This window comes from Crocuta crocuta, unplaced genomic scaffold, assembly GCF_008692635.1.
Source record: "Crocuta crocuta isolate KB4526 unplaced genomic scaffold, BGI_CrCroc_1.0 scaffold229, whole genome shotgun sequence".
Lineage (NCBI taxonomy): Eukaryota > Metazoa > Chordata > Mammalia > Carnivora > Hyaenidae > Crocuta > Crocuta crocuta.
Window position 1 is genome coordinate 8,726,964 of NW_027536464.1, and position 22,788 is coordinate 8,749,751.

Here is a 22,788-nt window from a genome sequence, read left to right on the forward strand (position 1 = left end):
TTCATACAATTTTAAAAATTTTTTTATAAATAAAATATTCACCCCCTTTTATGGAAGAGGTTTGGTTCTGAATGTCAGGGCATAAAAATGTACTAGGTGGTGATATCTGAGAACCAAAAGAAACCAGGCTCTTCCCTCAGAGCTCCTCCTACCCCCAACCTGTAGAATTTGAGGTCTTAGTAAGGTTATATTCTGTCTTAGAAAGAAAGCATCTCTTAAAACAAGGACTTGAGGACCAAGACATCACATGTGAGGGGAAACCAAGTATAAAAGCCCTCCTCATCTAGCAACTTTAAGAAAAATCACACTCAGGATGTTGGGTGGGGGGATGGGCCAAATGGGCGATGGACATTATTAAGGAGGGCACTTGTTGGGATGAGCACTGGGTATTGCATATAAGTGATGCATCACTAAATTCTATTCCTGAAAACACTATTACACTATATGTTAACTAACCTGGATTTAATTTTTTTTTTTAAACCACCCTCAGTCTGGAGTTTTAAATATCTGTTGAGAACACAGCACTTTCTTAAATAGCCACTTCACTATCAACACAGGTATAAACTCCATAATGGAACATCATTACTGTTTTCTAAGAATTAACTGGAGAAAGGTGTTTTTACTTCCAAGGAGAGATCATCCTAAAAGTGACATTCTAAAAGGGCAAAGTTGAATGGTGGCAGAATCATAAAACATCAGGATCTTGAGAACCAGGCTGGGTGGGGGGATGGGCTGTGGATCACCACCAATGGAAAAGTCTATTCAATCCGATGACTAGCAAATGGTCAGACCTTCACTAGAGAAATGAAATCCGCACATTTTGTTAGTGTTCACTTCCCATTTCCTGCCAGAAATTTTTCTTCCTCCCATCTAACCTAAATCTCTGCTGTTACCATTTAAACCAATTTCCCCCGATTTTTATTCAGAGAGTATATTAAAACACAGTATCTCACTATCCTGGGAGTAATAACTAACTCTTCACATATTTGAAGACGCCTTGAAAAATCTTTTTCCTTCCAGAACAAATAACTCTGGTTTCATGTGGTCTTTTTATTGGTACTATTTTCAGATCTCAAAATCACTCTTGTGATTCCTCCAAGATTACTCCACAGGCTAAATGTTACTTTTAATTGGGGCCACTCAGATCTATGTCCAAAGTTCCAGTGAAAGGCTGGAACTAGGTCTGAGTTTAATTGTGGATACTTTTCTAGTTCTTCCACTTTGCAACATTCTCTCAAGATTGCTTCCCTGCCTTTGTTTTTTCTTTGAGAGAGAGAGAGAGAGAGAGAATGAGCAGAGGAGGGGCAAAAAGGAGAGAGAAAGAAAGAATCTCAAACAGGCTTCATGCCCAGCACAGAGCCCAACTCAGGACTCGATCTTATGACTGGACTCAGGTCATGACCTGAGCTGAAGTCAAGAGTCAGATGCAGGGCACCTGGGTGGCTCAGTTGGCTAAGCGTCGGACTTTGGCTCAGGTCATGATCTCACAGTTTGTGGGTTCGAGCCCTGCATCAGGCTCTGTACAGAGAGCTTGGAGCCTGGGGCCTGCTTCGGATTCTGTGTTTCCCTCTCTCTCTGCCCCTCCGCCAGTAGTGCTCTGTCTCCCTCTCAAAAATAAAATAAAAACATTAAAAAATTAAAATAAATAAATAAACATTGGGGCGCCTGGGTGGCTTAGTTGGTTGAGGTCCAACTTCGGCTCAGGCCATGATCTCACAGTGCATGAGTTGAGCCCTGCATCAGGCTCTGTACAGAGAGCTTGGAGCCTGGGGCCTGCTTCGGATTCTGTGTTTCCCTCTCTCTCTGCCCCTCCGCCAGTAGTGCTCTGTCTCCCTCTCAAAAATAAAATAAAAACATTAAAAAATTAAAATAAATAAATAAACATTAAAAAGTTAAAAAATAAAAAAGAGTCAGATGCCACCCAGGTGCCCCTGTCTCCTTCTTACACATGGATCACTGATGTTGGACAATGAACAAAGAGCGACTCCTTACTCTAACGATGAGTTCAAAGAGAAGGATGATCTGGAACATGATACACACATCTACAAAGCCCATATAAAATATAGAAACACATTCCAAATTCAAAAGAAGCAACGAATTGATTCGAGTTTATCCCATAATTGCACTGTGTAAGACAGTGTTGAGAGATGTAGCCCTCTCAGGTTCTGCTCTGAGAATCAGCTTGTGTTATGGTGTCTGGTGTCCGTCACGCCCCAGAGTTAATGGTGTAGCTTGAGAGAACCAGCAAAATGAGCTGTATGGACTGCTGTGAAGCACAAGAGTTCATCACCTCCAGCAACTAATTTTATCCAATTTATCAGTTCAGTCATTCAAGGCATGTTTGAATAATATGTTTCAAGAGGTTAATCAAATACGGTCATTGATTAGCATTAGTTTGAGAGAAGGGAAAAGAGCAGTTGCAAGGGTTTTTTCAATATTTACAAAGAGCTAGCTTACATTCAAGTTTAATGTCATAAACAAACTTCATCTGACTTCAACTTCAGAAAACAATATGCAGACCATTCCCCTTCTGTAGGAATGCTGAGACAAGAAGAATAATGGAAAGGCAGACTGATAATACTCTTTGGGAATACACCAACCACAGAAGTAACCATACAATCCAATGAAGTGTGTTGAGCAAGGTTGGCTTTCTATATTTGGCCCAAATACTTTGGCCTCAGGTGGGCATTTTGCTTCACCAAGATCTCCCATCCCTATCCCAGAAGCCCTCCTGAGGGGTCTGATTCTGTCCTAAATGATCCTTTGAATCCAAACATGTCAGGTTAACCCAAGAATTCCTGGTCCTCAGAGTGTCCACTAGTATAATCCTTGACCTAATGGAGGATAGCCGGAATCTCTCACTTTAACCCAGAATGCAAACTACTCTGGGCGCTTTCTTATTTTTATTTATGAAGTATGTCCATTTGACCTTTGAAGGATGTGCAAAGCAGGCCATTTCTGAACTATTTAGTCTGCTGTTTTGAACCAGTGTTAGCATCTTCCTTCTAGTTGAAGACAGAAGGTGAAAGCATCCAATGGCGGCTTTAGTTCTTAATGTTTGCAAATCTCCCTGCTCCTGACCTGAACCCATGTAGTAGACCCAAAACTGGCTTCCAAGAAGACAGGTCTCCAGGAACCTTTTCCTACTTCCAACACTGTTACCCCAGGCTGTATTTCAGGATCTGAGCTGCCAATATAAACACACAGAATATGCTCCTTTCCTCCATTCCATCAACTTGACAGCCCTCTGGTGCCCTGTATCCCATGATGCCTCACTTAAACAACACTAATGCTAGAGTCCTTACCTACTTAGCCTCATTTCCAACTTCTGCAGCCTCTCTACGAATTCCTAGCCCAGATCAGCCCAGCCACTCTCATCTCTGCTTCTATAGTGAGACAGCAGGCACTTCCAATCACAGAAAAATCACAGAGGGCTTTGCGGATGGGTACTACTTTAGATGTACGATGGTCTGGCTCAGTGAAATCTCCTGTGTTACTTGGAAACTCCCCAACTACCTCTTCATGTAAAGGGTTGCTAAGCAACTCCCCCTTCCATTTCCCACCGGGGGTTATTGAAAGTCGCCATCACGCCCCTCCTATTCCCTATGTCCACCCTTACTCCCTGACCCTGGGAAGATACAAGATGATAAAAATCATTCTATAGGATTTCCTTAGCTCTCCATCCCCTGACCACACCTGTATACCCACACGCACAAACTCAGTCATTCCCACCCCTGCCAACTTATTTTCTCCCTGTGTCAGAAGACAAAATATAATCTTCTACCCTTTCTTTCAACCCTCACCGATTCATCATTCTGACATTGGCCTTCCATTCTGACACACCTTACATGTGGATATTGAGTAATTCCAAGTTCCCTCTCATGTTTAAAAAACAGTGGTCCTCAGGGCACCTGGGTAGCTCCGTGGGGTTTAAGTGTCCAACTTCAGCTCAGGTCATGATCTCATAGTCCACGGGCTCAAGCCCCACATTGGGATCTGTGCTGACAGCTCAGAGCCTGGAGCCTGTTTTGGATTCTGTGTCTCCCTCTCTCTCTCTGCCCCTCTCCCCTTCTCTCTCTCAAAAATAAATAAACATTACCAAAAATTAAAAAACAGTGGTCCGATCTAGAATGCCAACCTTGACTCAGCCATCTGTGTCAAGAGTCCAGAAGACACCCATACCTTCTGATCCAATAAGCCTACTGTTTAAATCTATATTAAGGATGTGCCTTAAAGTGCAGATAAGTATTTAGGCACTAATGCTTACTGTAGGTCTCTATAGTAACACACACACACACACACACACACACACACCAAAAGCAACTATAAACTACCTAAATTATCAGTAATAGAGAAATTTTTAAATGGTATTTGTTAAATGATTTCAGTAAGTGAGAATGTCTATAGTATAATGTCAAGTTTAAACAAAGAATATAAAATAGTACATGGAGTCTTATAGCAACAATTTAAAACTATACTCACATAGAAATTATATAAAGACACTAAATTGTTCAGAGTGTTTATCTTAGAAGAGCTGACTTATACAAGCTATTTTCTACTTCGTGCTTACCCGGAATTTCCAAAATTCATATGCATGATTTTGTAATTAGAAAAAAAGTGTGTAATGAAAAGAGTGTTAGCAAGTTCAATAAACATCAGTCAGCATTTTATCTGGCGGCCAAACACTAGGTAAGTGTCAAGGTGCTTGCAACAAACAGAACTATACCTCAAGGAGATTGTACTCTACTCAAGAGACCTGGTAGGCACTATGTAAGCAGCAAGTGGGGCTCATAGCTGGTATCCCGGCTACACAACTACACAAGCATAAAGACAAGGTAGGGAAGGAATATGCACAAATGATCATTGTTGCCACACTCACATGGGCGCCCTGATAGTTATTTTTCTCTAATTTCAAAACAATGCTATTTAATTCTGACAGTGAAATGAAGAAAGGGAGAGAGCGCAAAAGCGTGAACCTATAGGTTATTCACATTAACGAGAGTATTGCTTTTACAACAGGCTGACAAACTCAGTGGACCAGAATCAGCATTTAATTATTTTTAAATATAATTATCATCAAGTTAGCTAACATACAGTGTACACAGTGTGCTCTTGGCTTTGGGAGTAGATTCCCATGACTCCTCACTTCCATACGACACCCAGGGCTCATCCCAACAAGTGCCCTCCTCAAAGCCCATCACCCACTTTCCCCTCTCCCTCACCCCCCATCAACCCACAATTTGTTCTCATTATTTGAGAGTCTCTTATGGTTTGCCTCCCTCCCTCTCTGTAACTTTTCCCCTTCCCCATGGCCTCCTATTCTCTTAAGTTTCTCAAATTTCACACGAGTGAAAACATGTATCTGTCTTTCTCTGACTGACTTATTTCACTTAGCATAATACCCTCCAGTGCCATCCACATTGCAGCAAGTGGCAAGATTTCATTCTTTCTCATTGCCCAGTAGTATTCCATTGTATATATAAACCACATCTTCTCTATCCATTCATCAGTTGATGGACATTTGGGCAATTGCCATCATTTGGCTATTGTTGAAAGTGTTGCTATAAACATTGGGGTACATGTGCCCCTATGAATCAGCACTCCTGTATCCTTTGGATAAATTCCAAGTAGTGCTATTGCTGGGTCATACGGTAATTTTATTTTTAATTTTTTGAGGAAACTGCACCCTGTTTTCCAGTGGGGCTGTACCAGTTTACATTCCCATCAACAATGCAAGAAGCTTCTCATTTCTCCACATCCTTGCCAACATCTGGTGTTTCCTAAGTTGTTAATTTTAGCCACTCTGACCAGTGTGAGGTGGTATCTCAACGTGGTTTTGATTTGCATTTCCCCTGATGATAAGTGATGTTGAGTATCTATTCATGTGTCTGTTGGCCATCTGGATGTCTTCTTTGGAAAAGTGTCTATTCATGTCTTCTCCACATTTCTTCACTGGATCATTTGTTTTTTGGGTGTTGAATGTGGTAAGTTCTTTGTAGATTTTGGATACTAACCCTTTAAATGATATGTCATTTGCAAATATCTTCTTCCATTCTGTTGGTTGCCTTTTAGTTTTGTTGATTGTTTCCTTTGCTGTGCAAAAGCTTTTTATCTTGATGAGGCCCCAATAGTTCATTTTTGGTTTTATTTCCCTTGCCTTCAGAGACATGAAGCAGCCTCCAGGCTCTAAGCTAGCTGCCAGCACAGAGCCTGACATGGGGCTCAAACCCACAAACCATGAGATCATGACCTGAGCCGAAGGTGGATGCTTAACTCACTGAGCCACCCAGGCACCCCGAGACTGTCTTTATTCCACTGGATACTCTTTACTGCTTTGTCAAAGATTAGCTGGCCATCCATTTGCGTGTCCAGTTCTGGGTTCTCTATTCTATTCCATTGGTCTACATGTCTGTTTTTGTGCCAGTACCATACTGTCTTGGTGATTACAGCTTTGTAGTACTGGCTGAAGTCTAGGATTGTGATACCTCCAGCTTGGTTTTCTTTTTCAACGTTACTTTGGCTATTCAGGGTCTTTTGTGGCTCCATACAAATTTTAGGATTGTTTGTTCCCAATCAGCATATTTTTAATGAAAAGGGACAGAACAGAACATAGCAGAGCAACCACATATATTAAGGGTATGTGTTTCAAGAAACTTGTTCCTATTGTGTGTACTTATACTGGGTAGTAGTATAAAGTGCATTTCTTGGTTATAGCTAAAAGAAGGCCAGTAAGGGGAGGAGAAAATGGAGAAGGAGTTAAATACAAAGACACTGAGCCTAGTGAAGAGGTTGTTCACGCAAGGTAAAAACAAGGAAAAATATTTTTATGCAAGGGTAGTCAGTAAGGAAATCTTAACATAAAAACAGCTCTTTATTCAGTATTAACATTTGAAGCTCTGAGAGAATGCTGGGTACCAGAAAGAATACTCACATACATATAATTCTTTTCCCAAATAGGAGAAGCAGCCATGTGGAGCGGATTCTGGGGCTAGCACGCAGGGCATCGTAAACAGTGAGAAAGCCGACTTTTGAAAAGAGCAGCAAAAGGCCAAATAACTAAGTCCGCTTGTGAAATATATAGAAAGATGCCCTCCTTGGAGTAGGAGTGAACCCAAACTCCTTTTTTCTTAATGTACACAAACTAAAACAGCAAGTAAAATGGAGGAAAATGCCTCACTCAGTGGGTATGACTGTGCCCTTAGAACAAATAGAAAAAAAAAAAAAAAAGTAAACCGCTGGACACAGTAAGAAAGCAAGGGAAAAAGATCAGTTTGCATGCTTCTTCCCGAATCATGTCCTGTTCCATTCTGTGCCCATAACAGGGACTCAATAAATATTGGTGGGGCTGTTGAATTTTGAGAAATGGAAAGTAGTCCTGGAAAAATATTCTGAGAACTGAGTTTTCTTAAGCCTTAGAGATTATGGTTTTCTTGAGATGACCTTTTAAACGCCTGGGGTTTTATGGGGCGTATTGTAAGTTTACAACTGGAATCACTTTTCTCCAGATGCTACAGATGCATCTAGGATTTGTATCTGCCCGAAGTTTTGGCAGCTTTTCCTGACTTGTTTAGCAGTCCTCTGGTCCGAAGAGCTTAATAGCATCCACAGACCAAAAGATGCAGCTACTGTTGTAGATCGATTGTAAAAGCGTTACCCACAACTGGTCTGGGCACTCATTCCTTCAGAGCTGCTGCCTCTCAAGCATCAGAGAGGCTTCTGGAAGGTGGGAAGGGACATCCACTGCTTCTTTACCGGCCCATGCATTCCCCTGCTCAAAGGGCTGCAGCCACATACAGCTCCCCATTCTATAAGCCCAGGTTTCTTCTCTCCCTCCACAAAGGTCATTTGAAGTCTTTGGTGTGAGGTACCCTTTTAACAGATTTTACCAGCATGCCCTGAGTGGAAATAAGATTTGCCAGATAACGCTTTCCCAGAAGCTCCACATGCTTTCAGGATAAAGGTTTGCTGACAATCTGTCAGTCCTCTAGCTTAGGGATCCTTTGACAATTTGTTACATGCCAGAAATTAAAACTATACTTTTTTTTAAAGTTTATTTATTTATTTTGAGAGAGAGACAGAGAGTGCACACATGCATACAAGTGGGAGAGTAGCAGAGAGAGAGGGAGAGAGAGAATCCCAAGCAGACTCTGTGCTCTCAGCACGGAGCCCAACATGGGGTTCGATCTCACAAACCATGAGATCTTGACCTGAGCCGAAATCAGGCATCAGACACTTAACCGACTGAGCTACCTTGGCACCCCATAATTTTACTTGTTTAAAACTTGTAGGGGCTCCTGGGTGACTTGGTCGTTAAACGTCTGACTTTGGCTCAGGTCATGATCTCATGATCGTGGGTTCGAGCCCCATGTTGGGCTCTCTGCTGTCAGCGCACAACCCACTTCAGATCCTCTATCCCTCTCTCTCTGCTCCTCTGCTCCTCCCTCGCTCATTTTCTCTCTCTCTTTCTCTCTCAAAAATTATAAGTAAACATTTAAAAAATAAATAAATAAAACTTGTTACCTGTCATCCAACCAAAATTGTGTGTCTCAACCACCATTTCAGATTAAGACCTGAATGTGTTGTGCATTTACTGCTAGACCAACCCAAATTTGATTAAGGACATTTATCACCTCAGAGGGTTGCGACGATGTCACGCATATCAATCTCAGTGCAGAGTCTAGCGCAGAATAAACGCTCAATAAATCTTGGCATCGCTAAGAAATCATCCAGGAGTCAGGTCCACTCATTTACATGGCCATTCATTTTCACTGGGGCAAGCCCAAAATTCTCAGCTTCCTCCTTTAGAATCATGGCTACTCCCATCCATTTTCCCTCCTTGGTTCCCACATGAATATGGAAAGAGTTTCTGACAGACATTCCACAGGTCCCCACAGAAGCATTCTGCTGATTCTTTGAGTAATAATAAACCATCCAGTTTCTAGCTTACTAGCTACCTAGGCTCCTTAATTAATCTGCCTCATGCTTAAATAATGAATTTGCCCCCAAGACAGCCCAAACTTGCATGTAAGTCATTCAGAGCTCCTTCCTTTCTGGAGACTGCTCACCAGTGGTCTTCTGATCATGTATCTATTCATTCTTTCCAAGTTCTCTGTAAGGTGTTTACTTTAGGGTTCCCCATTTTTTCATGCGCTTGTGTGTGTGTGTGTGTGTGTCTGTGTGTGTGTGGCTCCAGTTTCCTTTTCTACACCTGAGTAATGGCAGTTCATGCTTTTAAAAGATTTTCACATTTTATTTTATTTTTTGAGGGACAGAGCACGAGCAGGGGAGGGGCAGAGAGAGATGGAGACACAGAATCTGAAGCAGGCTCCAGGCTCTGAGCTGTTAGCCCAGAGCCCAACACGGGGCTTGAACCCACGAACTGTGAGATCATGACCTAAGCTGAAGTTGGCACATGTAACAGACTGAGCCACCCAGGTAGCCCTGGCAATTCATGGTTGTTGTTTTTTTTAATATATATATATTTTTTTATTTCTAGGAGAGAGAGAGAGACAGCGTGAGCAGGGGAGGGTCAGAGAGAGAGGGAGACACAGACTCTGAAATAGGCTCCAGGCTCTGAGCTGGCAGTCAGCACAGAGCCCGACGCGGGGCTCGAACCCACGAACCGCGAGATCATGACCTAAGTGAAAGTAGGACGCTTAACCGACTAAGCCACCCAGGCGCCCCTGGCAATTCATGTTTTAATTCTTACCGTTTGGCTTCTCTCCTAGCTCTTTTTTTTTTTAAACTAACTTTTTTAATAGTTTATTTATTTTTGAGACAGAGAGAGAGACCAAGCACAAGTGGGGGAGGGGCAGAGAGAGAGGGAGACACAGAATCTGAAACAGGCTCCAGGCTCTATGCTAGCTCTCAACACAGAGCCCGACACGGGGCTGGACCCCACGAACTGCGAAACCATGACCTGAGCCAAAGTCGGATACCCAACCAACTGAGCCACCCAGGCACCCCCTCTCCTAGCTCTTTGTTTGAAAGGTAAGGCTCCTCTGAGCTGGGTAGCTCTCCCTCTCCCCACCGGCTTCCAGTCACAGGGGCAGCACGGGTTAGCAGGAACCGTGTGCCCCTGAGCCAGCCACCAGCTCCCCTCTCCAGGGCCCGTGTCTTCACCCAGGGAACAGGAGAGCAGGGTCACATATTAAAATACCTTTCACGGGCTGGGCAGAGGCGGGTAACATTTTAAACAAAGGTAAAGGTTCAGGGTAATATAAGAGGGGGTGGAGGACACAGTGAAACGGGAAATCACACATTCCGATTAGAGGGACAGGCATAACTCAGCCATGCTCAGGTATTGCCAAGAAAAACTATGAGCCGGTCTGGCAGAGTCTTCAGATTCCGTCTTTTCCGAAAGAAGCCTGAAATCTAGGTGATTATGTAAAATATTGGGATTATCTTAATGTTGGCAATTCATATTAATAATAATATGAACAAAACAGTATTCGTGCTGAGCAAAGCACACCGTGAGTGGCTGCAATCTCTATTGGCATTCAGGCTGCAGGCCTCATGTGACAGTGTTGAATCAAGGGACTGCTGAAGTCACTATCGTCACTTTATAGCATTTGTGCAGTCAATGGATTTCCCTTTCCTTGCGATTCCTGGAGCCTTCTGTTTGAGGAAGTGGCCCTCCGGCCCAAGAAACTTGCATCCACATCTCTGCCTAATATTACTGTCAAATCTATTTTGAATCAGAATCTCCTATTAACTTAACTCATCACACAATATAGCCTTCTTTCCTGCAAGATTTCCAGCTCTGATTTCTGTTTCCACAATAAAAGAAGATAAAACTTCTACAGAAAGCCAGAGCTATGCAATCTCAGAATCTCATTTCTGGCTGGTTGTGCCAGCCTTTTTCCGGAAATAAAATATTGGAAAGCGGCCACATTGGCCAACATCTTTCGATTCGTTTCCCAATCCTTGCACACCATCTGGTGGCAGAATGCTCTGCTTGTGACAAGCGCCATGCTCTGTGAAGGGGGTGAGGAGAAAAGAGGGGGAGCAGAATGAGAGGGACGGCAAGGGAAAAGGAAAAAGGAACGAGATAGAATCAGAAGTCACCAGTCACCCGCAAATTAAAGGATTCACTGCTGAGAACTAGCTGGGGACCGTTTCTAGAAATCCTTCCATGAAGAAAATTCCTCAGAAGTCTATCTGGTATCCATCCACCTGAACTGCACAGTAGTGCTTACTGGGGGGAAGGATAGAATGAGTGGCCTAGTGGGGGCAGTAGACTGCATCACCCCAAAATTCATATGTTGAGGTCCTGACCCCTGGTAGCTCAGAATGTGACCTTGGTCACTGCAGATGTAACAAGTTAAGATGAGGTTGTACTAGAAGATGGTGAACCTCTTCTCTAATATGTTAGGTGCCATTCTAAAAAAGGGGGTGGGGGTGGGGAATTTGGACACAGGCTCGTACACAGAGAGCATGCCTGAGAATGGAGGCAGAGTTGGGGCTGAGGTAGCAGAAGCTGAGGAACGTGAGAATGGCCAGCAGCCCCCCAGAAGCTAGGAGGGAGGTGCGGGACAGATTCTCTCTGGGTCCCCAGAAGGGGCCAGCCCTGTGGAAACCTTGATTTTGGTCTTCTAGTCTCCAGAACTTTGAGATGATACATTTCTTTTGTTTAAGCCTCTCAGTTTGTGGTACTTTATTACAACAGCTTGTCTGTGGCTTTGAATTTTAGGTCTTTTTTTTTTTTTTTTAATTTTGAAAAGCGTGATTGCTGTTTTCTACGCCATTACAATGCATACCCTAAAACCAAATCATCTACATTCCAAAGATAAAGTTGGCGGATTCCATTCAACTTTGCAAATATTTATTCAGTGTCTACCACAGTGAGGTATTTTAAATGGAATAATCACTCATTCCTGGACTCACAAAATGCCAACGTTAGAAAGGACAACAGAGCTGGTCTGGTGTACATCTTCTCCTCTGAAGATGGGGAAACGCAGACCCAGAGAGCTAGGGGGCTGGACTCTCCGTTGGGTAGCTAGTAAGCAGCAGAGTTGAAACAGTCTCCTGTACCCCTGCCCAAGGCTCTTTGCACTCGATGCCTTCAACTCCTTTTGGTTTCCAGCCAAAAGTATTAAAAGCGAATATTATTAACCTTCTTCATTTTTTTTCTATTTGTACAAATAACTATCAGCAAGCAAGTCTCCTGCTACCATCAGAAACCTACTCACGATGCTTTACATGGTGAGCATGTGGTAGTCATCACACCAAGCACTTTACATGCAATACCTCATTTAATCCTCGTCAACATGTTATTATCACCCCCATTTACTGATAAGGAAATTGCGGCCCCCCAAAAGTGAAGTACCTTGCTCTGTGTCAATCAGCTAGAAGGCTCCAGAGCTGGGCTTGATTCTAGAGCTCACCCCTTAAATGGCTATACAGCATCACCTCCTTGAAGAGAGCAAGTATTGGGGCGCCTGGGTGGCTCAGTCAGTTAAGCGTCCGACTTCAGCTCAGGTCAGGTTTGTGAGTTTGAGATCTGTGTTGGGCTCTGTGCTGACAGCTCAGAGCCTGGAACCTGCTTCGGATTCTGTGTCTCCTTCTCTCTCTGCCCCTCCCCTACTTGTGCTTTGTCTCTCCCTGTCTCTCAAAAATAAATAAATGTAAAAAAACATAAAAATAAAGAGAGCAAGTACACATCCATGGGTACCAACTGGGCTGGCTTAGCCACTTTTAAAGTCAACATGATATTGAAACACCTTTGTCACTGAAAGGCAACATTCTTCCATGACTGCCTGAACCCTGCTTAAAACAACTTTAAATTGCAATGATCTCAACTGTGAACAAATACATCTACCAGCAGTCAAGTTTCTTCTTTCTTCTTGTAAATCACTGGTGCTCAATGTGGACAATCCACCTCAACTCTAAGATTTATCCTCAGAGAGATCACACATTCATGTATAGATCTTTAAGAAAGCTAAAGCTTCAGGGCGCCTGGGTGGCTCAGTAGGTTAAACGTTTGACTTCAGCTCAAGTCATAGTCTCGTAGTTCATGAGTTTGAGCCTCACGTTTAGGCTCTGTGCTGACAGCTCAGATTCTATGTCTCCTTCTCTCTCTGCCTCTAACCCACTCATATTCTGTCTCTCTCAAAGATAAATAAACACTTAAAAAATTTTTAAGAGAAAGAAATAAAGAAAGCTAAAGCTTTATTCAAAGTCAAAAGCAGCCGGTAGGTTTTTGCAAAATCTCATTTATATCCAAGATGAGTCAAGAAGAGCCAAAATGGCATACAAAAATTAGATGCTGTCACGTTTATAATGTGCCAATTTCATCATGCATTTTAGTGTTACTAAATGTCACCTGTCAGAATTCCATATGTAAGTGCTTTTCACTTCGTGCAACAATTAATTGATTTTATCCTAACAGCATGGCACCTGGCGTGAGGGTAAAAGTGATGGGTCCAGCCATACTGTGTACTCAAAGAAAACTGCTTCTGAAAGTTCCAGGGTGGCAGATCATTTTACCACTGGGGTGAAAATCATGTGCCTGAGTTCAGAAAACACGTGGGAAAGTTGACATAACTAAAACAAGCGCAAGGAGCCATGATGACAGAAAGCTCCAACAGATATTTAATAACAAATATAATTTTCTTCACCTTTGAGAGGAGGACTGGACAGAAGCAACCTGGGATGCAAGGCTTTCATTATTCAAGTTCAATTAGAATGCTCAACTGTGATGCACCCTATCCCGCATCTCCCTTTCCCATAGGCTGAACAACGGCCTTTGAAAAACAAACCAGGGGCACCTGGGTGGCTCAGGTCATGATCTCAGGGTTCATGAGATCAAGCCCCCAGTCAGGCTCTGCGCTGCTTGGGATTCTCTCCCCTTCCCTCTCCCCCTCGTGTGTGGGCATATGCATTCTCTCAAAATAAATAAACATTTAAAAAATAATAAAAACAACAAACAAAATAACTAAACACTATCACGATGAGAGCCAGGTAAAGTTGGCTGTGCAGAGCCTCCCAGTCAATGTCTGGGTTCACACTCCTAAATTTAGGTCCCATCCATGGCTCAGGAGGTACAGAACCGCCATCAGGGAGGGGCTGAGCACATGTCCCAAATGCTCCAGATCAGTGGCTGCAGATCTGTGCTGCCTATTTGGAGGTGTAACCACTAATTATCATCACAATGCACACTCAAGTGAACATGCCGTAATTCCCTTTCTTCCAGTTTTCCGGCCCACTGATTCCAAACTATGGGACAACAGAAAAGCCCAGGATCTTCTGGATCAAATGAAATGAATGGAAGTTTTTAAAGTCAGGATATGAATGGTAAAATCTGCAAATTGTGTTTATACATCCATCTCCAACACTGCATCTTAGGAAAAGACTTAATTTTCCAGCAGCTCCACAGGGAATGGGCCCTTTGGTGCTGGTTAGCTGGAAATCGCTAACTCCTGAGATTATATAGGCTTGAAACACATGTTAAATGTAAGTCAAGAAAAAAGATCCCAGGAGAAAATATTCATGGAGAAACTACCACCAAAAGAACTTGCTTCTGAATGGCCCAGCAAAGAAAAGGCCAGCATTGCACAGAAGCCTCACAAACGTGTCAGCGGGCTTAGGAAGAAGGAAATAGAGTCTACTGCAGCCTTAACATGTGTTTACATGCAACTTCCGGAGATGCTTCCAAAGGTTTTTGTTTTCTACCACTACATTTCCAACAGCCAATGCTACATTTCTAAAGTCAAGACAAAAGCATTTAGTCTCAAATTCAGTCACTGCCAAGTAAGTGATCCATGAGATGCTTCAGGTGTGTATACAGCACTGTTCTTTTTTAATTTTTTAATGTTTATTTATTTTTGAGAGGGAGACACAGAGCACAAGTGCAGGACAGGCAGAGAGAGGAAAACACAGAATCCAAAGCAGGCTCCAGGCTCTGAACTGTCAGCACAGAGCCCAACATGAGGCTCAAGCTCATAAACTTGATCATGACCTGAGCCGAAGTCAGATGCTCAAGTGACTGAGCCACCCAGGTGCCTCTCCAGCACTGTTCTAAGTTACTTTAACAAGTATATGCTAATGCCTTGTTGTAGATGAGAATTATAGCTTCTCCTTCTTTTAGAAAATGTGGTTGGGAATATTACTCAGCCATCAAAAAGAATGAAGTCTTTCCTTTTGCAATGATGTGGATGGAGCTGTAGTGTATTATGATAAGTAAAATAAGTCAGAGAAAGACAAACACTATATGATTTTAGTAGTGGAATTAAGAAACAAAACAAATGAACACAGGGAAAAGAAAAAGAGAGAGAGAGGCAAACCATAAGAGAGACTCTTAAGAATAGAGAACAAACAGAGTTGCTGGAGGAAGGTGGGTGGGGGAGGAGCTAGATGGGTGATAGGTACCAAGGAGGGTACTTGCTGTGTTGAGCACCGGGCATTATATGTAAGTGATGAATCACTACTTCTACTCCTGAAACTAATATTACACTATATGTTAACTAGAATTTAAATAAAAACTTAAATTAAAAAATATAAAATTTTAAAAATTAAAACATTAAAATAATGTAGTTTGATCTTGCCGGTTGATCTTTACTTAGCCCTATGTTGCTTTGAAGTTCCAGTGAGTTGAGGTTGTTTTTTTTCTTTATGCTTTTTGCCCAAGTAATATACATAATTTAGTTATAATGTTTTTCAGAACTTTCGCAAATGATGATGATTCTGAGATTAAATCTGAATACTTTCGGTGCCTTCCCTCATCTGAGGATACCAGAAACCTCCATTTCTAACAATGATTGAAGGACACAATCACAAATGTTACAGAAGAATTGGTATTGTTCTAAGTAAAGGTTAGGGGGCGCCTGGGTGGCTCAGTCGGTTAAGCGTCCGACTTCGGCTCAGGTCATGATCTCACGGTTCCTGGGTTCGAGCCCCATGTGGGGCTCTGTGCTGACGGCTCAGAGCCTGCAGCCTGCTTCAGATTCTGTGTCTCCCTCTCTCTCTGACCCTCCCCTGCTCACGCTGTCTGTCTGTCTGTCTCTCTCTCTCAGAAATAAATAAAACATTAAAAAAAAATTCTAAGTAAAGGTTAGAGACAAAGAAAGAATGTTAAACTTCTAACTTCTAGAAAAACAAAAGTGCAGATAGACTTGGTTACAAACACTAGAAAAACTTCATGCTCTCCAGCAGGTATGCTCGCCAAGTTAAAAAGAAACCAGACAGGTTCCAAATGACCACATGCTTTCATTACTAAATGTGCCAAACCCAAATAACCATTCCCGGTAATCACTCCAGTAAAGTGAAATGCACACTTTGTAAAATTCATGGTCACATTTCAGTTTCTGATATAAACAAAGCATTATTTTATATCATTCTACCTATATATTTGATATCACTTGGCTGATTATTTTTATATCGTGTCAGTTAGCTGGGTCTTATATCTTTTGGATGCATATCATTTGACACCTTTTTAGATTCTCCTTTTTACTTACCTTACTTTTGAAAGCTGACTTTACACTTTCAGTATTTAGAACATATGTATATTCTTTTATATACATGTGACTGAGACTGTAAATGCGCTTTTGGGGGGGGTCCCAATAATAATTGTTCATGTTTATTTTTTTATATTTGAAGAGAAAATTGTATAAACAAACAACACTGCAAGATTTGCTCAGATGTCATTTCAGGTGGTCTGCATTTCCCCCTTTATATTCCCGCTTTTTCCAAATCTCTAAGTTTTAAAAATTGAAGATTGCTAGGGAAACACAGAACACAGTCCAGACTCTAACACAGGAAGGGGCTTCCTGGGGTGCTGGGTGGCTGGAGGCAGAGCTGTTACTCAGGGACACCAGGGCAAGGACTCTGCCACACACCCCCGCTCCCTGCCCAACACCCCCGCCAGAGAAAATACACCTTTGCTGATGCAGGCTGTAGGTCGAGAAACAGCCCACCCAGATTTTGTAAGCATTCCCCTCATCAGAAGTGAAAAAATAATTAATATAAATTCTTCTCAAAGGGCAAGTAAGACCCCAGAACACAGGGAGGTGACATAGAACTGAGCTCCAGGGTTCGGAGCCCCCTCCCATCTTGCTGCAATGGCTTCGGGCCAACATTACCCCCTCAGGCCCCTGGAGACCCAGGCTGGGAAGTACAGCCTCTGCTCCCCCACTGTGCACCCCCCTCCCTCCCTCGGGCTACCTTTGAAAATCTAAGCTATTACTGAGAATTTAATCTAATTCTACATGGAAGTGTAGGGGGGTGTTTTTTCTTCTGGTTATTCCATAGGCCACCAGAAACACTGTAGAAGGAAGGACTCTTTTCAATCACATTTGCAAAGTTGCATGATGTATAATTTCTACTTTTAAATAGTCAGCTTTTCATTAAAAGGCAGACCAAAAAAGACCCCTAAATTTTCATACTCTGACAGTCAATCAACCAGAATACACTAGACTCATATTAGCACTGGAAAACAATGCAACTGAATTTCCATAGAATACTCAACATTTTCTTTTCGGTAAAATTTAACAGGTTGGTGAAGTTTTAAGAGACTTTTCATTAGCCGGGTCATAACAATGACTTCATCCACTGCTCCCTTACCGTCTGTTCTTAATAAAGCAGCCACACTGTGACCGTAGGACCCGTCACTCCCTGCTCAACACGTTCTCTCCGAGAGAGCCAAGGCCTCACTGTGACCTACATGGCCCTACTCAGGGTGGCCCTTCCTACCTCTGACATCACCAACCACTTGTCCCCTTACTCCCCCTATCCTTAGCCACACTGGCACCCTACCTCAGGGCTTTTGCACTAGCTATACCCCCTGTTCAGCACACTTTGCCCCCCATATCTGCATGGGTCACTTCCATCAAGCCTGTTCAAAACTCCACTTCTCAGCCAAGCCTACCTTGACCACTCTACATAAAATGTACTACCCCACCACTGACCTGCCCCAAGACTCCTGATCTCCCCATCGCACTCCATTATTTTTCAAAGTATTGGTGACTCAGTATTTGACTTTATTATTTTATTGTACTCAGTACACATTATACAATTTATGCTCAATGGGGTAGTCATGGTGTCTTTTGTTTATTGAGTCTCCCCAGCTTCCAGAACAATGCCTTGCGATAGTAGGTTCTCAAATAACACTTTCTGAATGAATGAATGATTATGGCCGATCTGCTCTTGTAGGAAAGTGATGAAGCAGTCATTTACTCAATAGTAGTTCCATAATTCAAAAGAGAAAAGGTAGCATGTAAAATGTAATTATTTGGTTAACTCACAATAGAGCTGTGGGGATTTAGAAGATTAATGCTTAGAATAATATTGATGGGTCATTATTATATAATTATGTCTAAATCAATCATTGCTTCACATTTTAATGGCAGAATTTTGCCTGGGGGAGAGAAGATAAATTAATTTCTTCTAGGGAATGCTCATATACTGATCAGGATGCAAGTATATTTGGTGCCAATCTTCCTAGATAAGCCTAGGACAACAGAAAGCACATGAGAGCACTATGAATTTTTCTTCCAATAAATTTTATAGTTTAAAAAAAAGGAATAATCCATCCCATATAGTCAAAGAAAATCTCCCTTAGTGCATTTACTGATATGACTATCATGAAATAATTGCTATAGGGACATAACATTTAGTTGACTAACATTTAACTTTTCAAGAGAAAACCAAATATCTCTTCCTCCAGGACAATGAACAGAACCCCTCCCAGAAAATCAGACAATCAACTCTCAGGAAAGAGTTACAGTTAAAGGAAATATCTTGACAACACAAAAGTACCCTGGGCCGTGTTGTGTAGCATGTACCTAGATTATGTGAATTGCCATGGTACAGCAAGCACAACGCAAGCCTCTAAGGACACGTGAAAATTTAGCTAAGTAGGAAGGAAGAGAATTTTCTTAAAACCACTCATTAGAGATAGCCATTTCATTTTTCTGTTTTCCTGGAAAAAAAATTTGTTTTAACTTCCAAGCCAGCATTTTCGGAATGGAGAGCCAAGCTTTTATCGCCATCCATCCCTTTATGTTTTTCTTGTGATTTTTCCAGGTGTTGTTTGAATGGCAGAACAGTGGCAAGGCCCACCGGCTGCACATCTCCAGCAGGAGTTAACACTGGACACCGTCAGCATGAGCATCAAGGGGGCCTAAGAGTACTTTCCACCAAAATGTTTCTCCAGCGACACGGAGAATCCTTCTAACAACAAGGTGCTTTTACATACCCCATACCCCTTCTCAGGTCCCGGCTACTACCTGAGTCTGCTGGGTTTTCTACATTCCATTCAAAAGCAATCTTCGAGAACTTTTTTTGATTGAGAAATAAGAAAAGAGCTATATGGATCAACAGTCAAGAGCAAGATATTTTAAAATCTGTATACGCACTAAAAAATCCCAATGTAATGACCAGAAAGTTCACAAAATGCTAAAGCTGAACAGAGTATTGTATACAATCTTATAGAAACTCTGTTCTAGAGGAGAGGCGACTGCCCAAAGTTGTATCACAAATAAGCTTATGAGTCAAGATCACTGCCTGGGGACCCTAACCTCAAATACCACTGTCGCGTGTGTATTTTAAATTCCAGTACACAGCTGTCTCTTGACCAAAGTGAAATACAGCTGGGCCAGTAAAATTTAGACGATGTGGCTTATACATGACAGAAGGAAAATAAATGATAACTGACCCCATCCCAACTCCTTCTCTCTTTTGTAGCTTTTGAAATACGCTACTCTTAAGTTTGCAGCTGGCCCAAGGAAGCATGGTTATTTCCTTTCTTGATAAGCACGTTAAATGGGGCACCTGTGTGGCTCAATCAGTTGTGTCCAATTTCAGCTCAGGTCATGATCTCACAGTTTGTGGGTTCAAGCCCTGCTTTGGGCTCTGTGTTGACAGCTCAGAGGGTGGAACCTGCTTCTAATTCTCTGTCTCTCTCCCTCTCTACCCTTCCCCTCCTCTTTCTCTTTCTCCTTCTCAAAAATAAACATTAAAAAAAGGAAATAGTACATGAAGTAATGTCTATTGACATAAATGCAAAGATCTTCTGTTCCACTTACCAAAGAAATACTATGCAAAAAATGCTCAACAAATACGTTGCGATGAATAGAAAATTCCCAATAAATTAGACAGCCATTGTTACAAGACCATTAGAGATTCCTCTCTTACAGATCCATTCACTGCAATATTTTTTTTTTTAATTTTTTTATTTATTTCTAGGAGAGAGAGAGAGAGACAGCGTGAACAGGGGAGGGTCAGAGAGAGAGGGAGGCACAGACTCTGAAATAGGCTCCAGGCTCTGAGCCGGCAGTCAGCACAGAGCCCGACGCGGGGCTCGAACCCATGAACTGCGAGATCATGACCTAAGCGAAAGTCGGACGCTTAACCGACTCAGCCACCCAGGCGCCCCTCACTGCAATATTTTTTTAAGAAGTGCTTTATCTTTTTATTATGGCTTAATTTGGGCTCCATTTCTAATGATTTAAAATTTTTTATTGGAGTCAAATATATATAACTTAAAATTTACCATTTTAGCCATTTTTAAATGTATACTGCAAGTGGCTTGAAACACATCCTCAATGTTATGCAATCATCACCACCGCTATCCACCTCCAGAACCTTTTCGTTTTCCCAAACCGAAACTCCGTACCCTCACCTTCCCACTCTTCCCCCCACCCTCACCCCCAGATCCTGTCAACTACAATTCCACTTTCTATCTCTACAAATTTGACTACTCTAGGGATGTCACATAAGTGAAATTACACAGTATGTTTCCTTTTGCGACTGGCTGATTTCACTTCACACGACGTCTTCAAGGCTCATCCAGGTTGTAACATGTATCAGGACTTCCTTCTTTTTTTTAAGTCTCAGTAACATTCCGTTGCATTTATATACAGCGCATTTTATCCATTCATCCACCAATGGACATTTGGGTTGCTTCCACTTTTTGGTGAGTAACATTGCTACAAACATGAGTAAATAACACTGTTATAAACATGGGTGCACACAACTCTTCAAGTCCCTGCTTTCCGTTCTTTTGGGTGCATACCCAGGAAGGGGATTGCTGGGTCACACGGGAATTCTATGTTTAATTTTTTGAGGAGCTACCATGCTGTTTTCCAAAGCAGCCATACCACGTTCCATTCCCACCTGCAGTGCACAAGAATTCCAATTTCTCCACGTCCTCGCCAACACTTGTTATTTTGTTTTTTTTTTAAATAGTTGCCATTCCAAAGGGTGTGAAATGCTATCTCATTGTCATCCTGATTTGCATTTCCCGAATGAATCATGACACTGAGTAGTTTTTTCATGTGCATATTGGTCACTTGCATGTCTTCTTCTGAGACATGTCTTTTCAAGGTCTTTGTCCATTTCTTCACTGAGTTGTTTTGGCTCCATTTTTAACAATTTCATCTGTATATAATTGTAGATGCTGTGGGCATTCTGATTCAGTGGTTATTTGGGTGTTGTGTTTATGTCTTGGGGCCTCCTGGCCATAAGCTGTAGAAACTAGAATATACGATTTGGTAGTTTTTAGGTGCCCTATAAGTAGTTAAAAGCCTGCTTATTCTCTACCTATTTACTCTTGAGCCAGTAAAATAATAGCCCAAAGAAAAACAGCATGGCTTAGAGGCATAAAATGTGGTAACAATCCCAGGTTTAACCAAGAACCAGTTGCATGGGATTATGCAACTTGACTGGTCCCTCTGGGGTGTTGGACCTGAAATAATTCCCAGAGTTCCTTTTGACCCCAACAGTCTGACATTAGATACCTATCACACAGGGCAATGATATCCGTACATTCTTTAAAATAATGGGATGCAGAGAATGATTATCAGATCAGCAGTCATAAAGCATATTTTCATATTTTTCAGAAATCACATATTATAGAAAAACAAAAGTATCACAATTACTGACCAAAGTCTTTCTCCATTGATGCATGTAGGTAGGTGAGCCATTGTTTACCCAGTGTAAGGCAAGTGCAATAAAATTTAGTTCTCTTCTACCCTTTGCCCTCAGAGAAGTGGTTTTCAAGAGGGCTTTTATTTCAAACACAGAATGTCTCGATCTAAATAAAAGTTAATTATACAGAGTAAAAAGTGAAGTCTGAGCAGCTATGGTGAGAGAGATGCTGGGCTCTCCATGCAGCCTGGCTTGAACACTATGGTCTAATTAGGTTCAAATAATGGAGGAAGGAGGTGGAGTGAAATCAGGAATGTGTCATAAAGTCACCAAAAAAAGTAAACTGGAATCAAAACTAGTAATAAAGCCAATGAAAAAATTTACTTTCCTTCCACCATTACCCCATGTAATGCCATTCTGACCTCCTGTAAGCCATTTTCTATCATATGGACTATAAGTGGCGATGTGTGAGGCAGCAAAGACAGTCAAGTCATCCTCGGAATCAGAGGCACCCATCCGAGTGACAGCTGTGAGGAGGAAGGGGCAGGCCTCACATCCACAAAGGATCTCAAGCTTAAAACTGTGTATTATTCAAGATGTCACAGAAAAGCCCCATTGAGGCCAAAAGCCAGAGATGTTCTTCAAATGGACATAAACTTGTGCCTATTACCAGTCCAAGCTCCTGGCATACACAGTGAATCTATATGTTTTGTACGAATCCCTAAAACGTTTTGCAACAGGCAAGATGAAAGAGCATGGTATTTTATGTATGCCACACGTGTTAACTTGTTAAGCATCAGGCTTGAAAAGGTGCCACAATATTTATAGCCTTGTTTGGGCACTTGGTTTCTTTTCACGTGCCAGTGGCTTCAGAACATGGAAGTAGCCTGGGCTTTGTGTCCCCCCGCTCCTCCCCTGCCCCCC

General features: G+C 42.1%; 1 protein-coding gene across 1 annotated transcript in view; it reads right to left on the reverse strand.

Annotated features, from left to right (window-relative positions):
* The window catches only part of AP1S3 (adaptor related protein complex 1 subunit sigma 3), a 51,503-nt gene that overhangs the window by 18,829 nt on the left and 9,886 nt on the right, over positions 1-22,788 (reverse strand). The window contains exon 4 of the mRNA XM_077748576.1: positions 22,249-22,391. Coding sequence (XP_077604702.1) covers positions 22,249-22,391 — 143 coding nt within the window. The remainder of the gene's footprint in view (positions 1-22,248; positions 22,392-22,788) is intronic.